Raw genomic sequence first — 5,343 nt, 5'->3', positions numbered from 1 at the left:
TGCCCAGTGGTACCTTTGTTACCACCCATTTCAAGAACGTGTCCAGTCCGAATTTGACCTAGATTTGTATCAGGTGCCGTCGGTGATATACCGAGTGGTTCCGTTGTCACCACCCATTTCAAGAACGTGTCCAGCCGCATTGACCTAGATTTGTATAGCAGATGCCGCCGATGACATGCTTAGTGGTGTCGTTGTCACAATCCTAGTTCTCATTGTCATAATGTGACTTCATCCGGCTTTGACCCATACTTGGTTTTTGCCGTCAAAGAAACAGAAGACGCTTGCCCTCTCGGAGTGCATGGTCTTTTTCTCCTTATATTTTTATGACCTTCTTGCACATCTATGTTTATGTATATGTATGTTCATCGCTATATCGATTTTGAGCTGGAATTATGGAAATTCCATTATCATGTTAGTATTCTTTGCTGTTTTCAAAACCGTCTCATTAGCAACTTTCTGCTTTTCTATGAAGACAGAGATTCGATAAAATACCGCACCAAAATAAGCATACATACATATATTTGGTTTGGTTTGTTTTTGTTTAACGTCCTATTAACAGCCAGGGTTATTTAAGAACGTGCCAGGTTTTGGAGGTGGAGGAAAGCCGGAGTACCCGGAGAACATATATATATTGTCTTGTTGTGTCATTTATGTTTACATATATATATATACATATCATATTTTGCAATATTTGAGACCTAATGTAATATAATGAATAATAATATCATATAATATAAAAAACAAAGTTTGTCAACATTTGGCACTCCATATCAATCCTTCTACCAAGTTCTTGATTCCTTCCGATATTTCATAATCAAAATATCATCGATGTTTTGTTTTTTTTATGAAACATCTTGACGACTTTAAACGAATAAATAAAATGATACTTACCAAGCAAGGAAAAGAGTTAAAACTAATGTTTTGTAATATTCTGGACGTATATGTATCGGTTTCAAATATGAACTAAGTTTTTTTTAAACAAAAAATGTATTGAATCAGTTCAATGGGTATTGGGCAACAGTCTTAGCCTCTCTCCAAATTCCAATAAAACCTCGGTTAAGCTTGTTTATACCAAACCCGTATACACTTATTCTCGATGAGCTAGTTATTTAGATTTATTGATAATAAGGATAATATTGACATATTCATGTAAATAAATATCTACATCATCTTATAAGGAAGTATGTAGGAAAAGGTATATTGTTTAGGACGTTAAAATTTATCTCAACAATACACTTAGCACAATAGACTACAAAAACCTGAGTACCTTCAATGATTACAATAGTGTGATAATACGTTTGATAAAGGATTGGAAGAACTTTTATTGTTTACCCAGCGTCTTACAAAACTGGGGTCCTGCCTTGTATTCTACCTACACAATTACAGAGGATTTAGCGAACAAACTGGGGAATTCGATATACCAGTCTTCTACCGTTAGCGCGCACAATGCTTTGAGCTTCTACATGCTATGCGTGTTATTAGTATCAATATGGCGGGTCGGGTTGCATGCAGCTCAGTTTTCAAGTCAATACAGCTAGATTTGGGTTTAGGCCGTATCACATATTCACGGGCGCTACACGAGAAACGTACAAGTATTCTAACCGCTAAACACTTGGAGTACTTCTTCTCCCTATCATGGAAAACTCCGATAGTGAAACTGATGTTTCGGGCTTAGTAAGTGAGCGACAATCTGATTCACCTGTAAAGATTAAGGAAGAACCGCCGGACGACATCAAGGTAGGGATCCTAGTCCTTCCAGTAGTACTAGTTCGTGTGTTGGGGGGGATAACAGACTTTTCTGTTACTAACTTTCGGTTATGCTTGACCTCAGCGTTAGGGCTAACGGTTCATTGCGTTTTGATGTATACACACAATGCTTACCGATTAACACATTTACCTGTAAACGGTGTCCCTAATTTAATTCCAGCATGCTTTTGTGTTGTTACATACGTATACATATCTTATGTACCTTTCATCATAAACCCACGCTTGGATACGTTATCGGTTTTTCTATAAGTAAAGATAAGTAGCAGAGCGTATATGTATATTTACAACATGCATTGAGTATTTGTAAGTATGTAAGACTGAGAAATATTTGAAATATTTCTATGAGTGGAAGATGGTTTACTCACAATTTTTGACTCACAATCTCTAGAGGAATAGCGATTGCAAAAAACTCTGTAATTCTTTTTTTAGTATGGTGTTAATTAGTTACAATTAAGAATACTATATCTGACACTCGGCCAAAAGTTACTGAAATATGAATATGATTTTGGTTCAGGATATCAGAGTTTGTTATTGTGATGTATTCTCTTCCCGTGGTATAAACAAAAACATATTTCTCGCATAGCCCCCATCTGGGAAGGAATATGAGGGAAGCTGCGAGCAAGCGAACAGCTAGCTATACACATAGAGTGAGTGAAATCATGTGTGCTATTCAGACATGGAGGGGGGTCAAGTATAAGTATATATAGACATCACACAGCCATATGATCAGTGGTGTGGTAGAAAACGGCTCCTAATACCACAGGTATATATTTATCTCACCCGGCGTTCTCGGTATTGTTTGAGATAGCTCTGATCACGTGAACTGATGAAAAATTGTAAAGAAATCAGGAACAAAGTGTTTTAGAATTATTGTTGTTTAGACTCTATCAGGAAACAATCTCGTAGTATATTTTTGCCATGTCATACACGTGTAATGAATAATGAACAGCGAAACAGCGGTGGCCTGAAAACTGACATACACATTTTTGTAATTGACCTATTCGTCGGTTTTCCAATACCAAAATCGTGCCGTATTTGTGAGAACATTATGGGCTGAAATTGATATTTGGATATTTGGTTGGCGTAATTATGATACTTATTTGAAACAAAATACTCAGAAAGAAACAAGGCGGTCGCCATGAATGTGAAAAGTGGGCACTTACATGTGTCATATGCCAATAGCTATAGGACCTATTAAATCTCCAACACCGTTCTTTAAACATGTTATAATGTAGTCTGATGTTCTCCATTTTAAATTAACTTTATCAACAAAGGGCACTGTATATGTTTTACTTTTTTATATATATATTTGATAACTAAATAAATAAATACAATCTAATTTTTCAAAACGGAATATAATTTTTCCTCATTTACTATCATTTCCGTTTATATAAGATAGTACTTGAAAAAAGTAGATATATTTTTCCATTTACCACCATTTTAGTTTATATTCGAATGTACTTGAATGAAAGGAGATATATTTCTCAATTTACTACCATTTCAGTTTGTTTTAAATTTGTACTAGTAAGCTACTATAGATATTCACACTAATTTCCCTTCCTTTATTTTGATGAGGTGACATAACCCCCAAATCATCACCCCCTTTTCACTGCTCTTGTTAAAAGCTATATAGCTATAGTCGTTCAGGGAACATGACTGGTTTTCTTTGTGATGTTAGCGATCAGCTGTAAGCTACGTATGAAGAGAGGCCTAAATGAAGGCGATGACGTAAATGATGGTTCTGAGATTTTGTACAGCTCTCGATAATAATCTGCTTACCTGGTGTAGCGCCACAAAGCGATCGATCATGGGTCATCAATCACGGAAAATAATCGATACAGGTAGCTTCGTAAACGTTAATAATAAAACGGTTTGTCTGGACCAGAAGTAGCAAGGGTTAAATGTCATTCAAATAGAATACTGTAAACTGTCTTATTTTCGCGGCGTTTTCATGCCTAACGACTTGTTCGCGGTGATTTAATTTTGCGATTAGCAGTCATAAGTGGCCTACTGTTACTGTGATTGAAACTGTTTCGCGGCGAAAAAATTTCGAAAATTTTCGCACGCGAAATACGTGAGAATAAATCACCCGCGAAAATAAATTGGTTTACAGTATATTTTGCAATCGGCTGGTCAGTGATTTCTAATAGGTAAACAAATACGGGTGATATATTTTCGTTTATCCGGACAGTGATAGCTAATGTTTTTTGGGGTTTTTTTCATAAGAGGGTATTTACTTTATACATCATGAGAATTTTACATTTTTAACCAAACTGATGTGTAGATATATTGTAAGTATGAAAATATGACAAAAAAATATGTCTTGATTGTTGTATTCTGGTTTCAAGACGGGAGGTGACATTGTATTCGGGTTTCCAGACAGGAGTTGGCATTGTATTCAGGCTTCCAGACGGGAGGTGATGTTGTATTTCGGATTCTAGACGGGGTTGGCATTATATTTGGGTTTCCAGACGGGGTTGACATTACATTCGGGTTTCCAGATTGGAGGTGATGTTGTATTTTGGGCTTCCAGACGGGGTTGACATTATATTTGGGTTTCCAGACAGGGTTGACATTATATTTGGGTTTCCAGACGGGGTTGACATTACATTCGGGTTTCCAGATTGGAGGTGATGTTGTATTTTGGGCTTCCAGACGGGGTTGACATTATGTTAGGGTTTCGAGATGGAAGCTGACATTATATTCGGGTTTCCAGATTGGAGGTGACATTGTATTTTTTGGTTTCCAGACGGGAGGTGACATTATATTTTTTGGTTTCCAGACGGGAGCCGACTTTATATTTTTTGGTTTCCAGACAGGAGTTGACATTTTAAAATTCTTTTCGCCGCACTTAGTGCTTATATACTTCGACAGGAATGCGATCGATCGACAGCGATTTAGCAGCTACGAGATTGCCTAATTATCCAGAGAAGCTTCCAAGTCCATATTGGAGTAAGGTTTGAACCCAGCTGTTTTCTCTTCCTTTCCATTGAAACATAGATCATCATTATACATGATAAAAAGCCTTCCTAGAACTCCTCACAAATGATCCTCTTCCTAGACGCTCACTCCTTTTCTTACCAGTCTATCGAATCCCAAATATAGAAGGCACCTGTCGTACAAGATACCATTGTAATATATCACAAAAATATTTCTATAGAATACAAGTTCACAAACATTTTAAAGGTAAATAAATTATCATAGAATACATGCCAAAGGCCAGGTGATTTGGACTCATCCCTACAGAGGTGTTACATAGTCATTACATAGGATATTGTCATGACGTAAACGTTTATAGGGTTCTTTCCTCTAGTTTTACCGTGAGGTGCAGTTGAGATTTTCATGGGTTGCGGGGGTCCCTACCAACAAGGTCTGTTAAATCCGCCATCACTATCGATGTTATAACTTAACTACTAGTACTCCTCTGCTGGGGGTACCACAAACTTCACTTTTTGGCTGTAGGGGCCGCGGTGGCCAAGTGGTAAAGGTGTCCCGACACAATTTATCACTAGCCCTCCACCTCAGAAGAGTTTGCGAGTTTTTTTTGTTTTTGTTTTTGTTTGGGGGGGGGGGGGG

At 37.2% G+C, this 5,343-nt stretch overlaps 1 protein-coding gene across 1 annotated transcript in view; it reads left to right on the top strand.

Moving 5' to 3' along the window:
- Nucleotides 1-1,502: 1,502 nt before the first annotated feature.
- LOC117326918 (sine oculis-binding protein homolog A-like) overlaps nt 1,503-5,343 on the top strand; it is a 35,643-nt gene continuing 31,802 nt past the window's right edge. The window contains exon 1 of the mRNA XM_033883723.1: nt 1,503-1,737. Within this exon, the coding sequence (XP_033739614.1) occupies nt 1,636-1,737 (102 nt within the window). The 5' untranslated portion in view covers nt 1,503-1,635. The remainder of the gene's footprint in view (nt 1,738-5,343) is intronic.

Source organism: Pecten maximus, chromosome 5 (assembly GCF_902652985.1).
Source record: "Pecten maximus chromosome 5, xPecMax1.1, whole genome shotgun sequence".
Taxonomy (NCBI): Eukaryota; Metazoa; Mollusca; class Bivalvia; order Pectinida; family Pectinidae; genus Pecten; species Pecten maximus.
The sequence above is the reverse complement of the archived record's forward strand: the minus strand, read 5'-3'. Positions and strand labels throughout refer to the sequence as shown.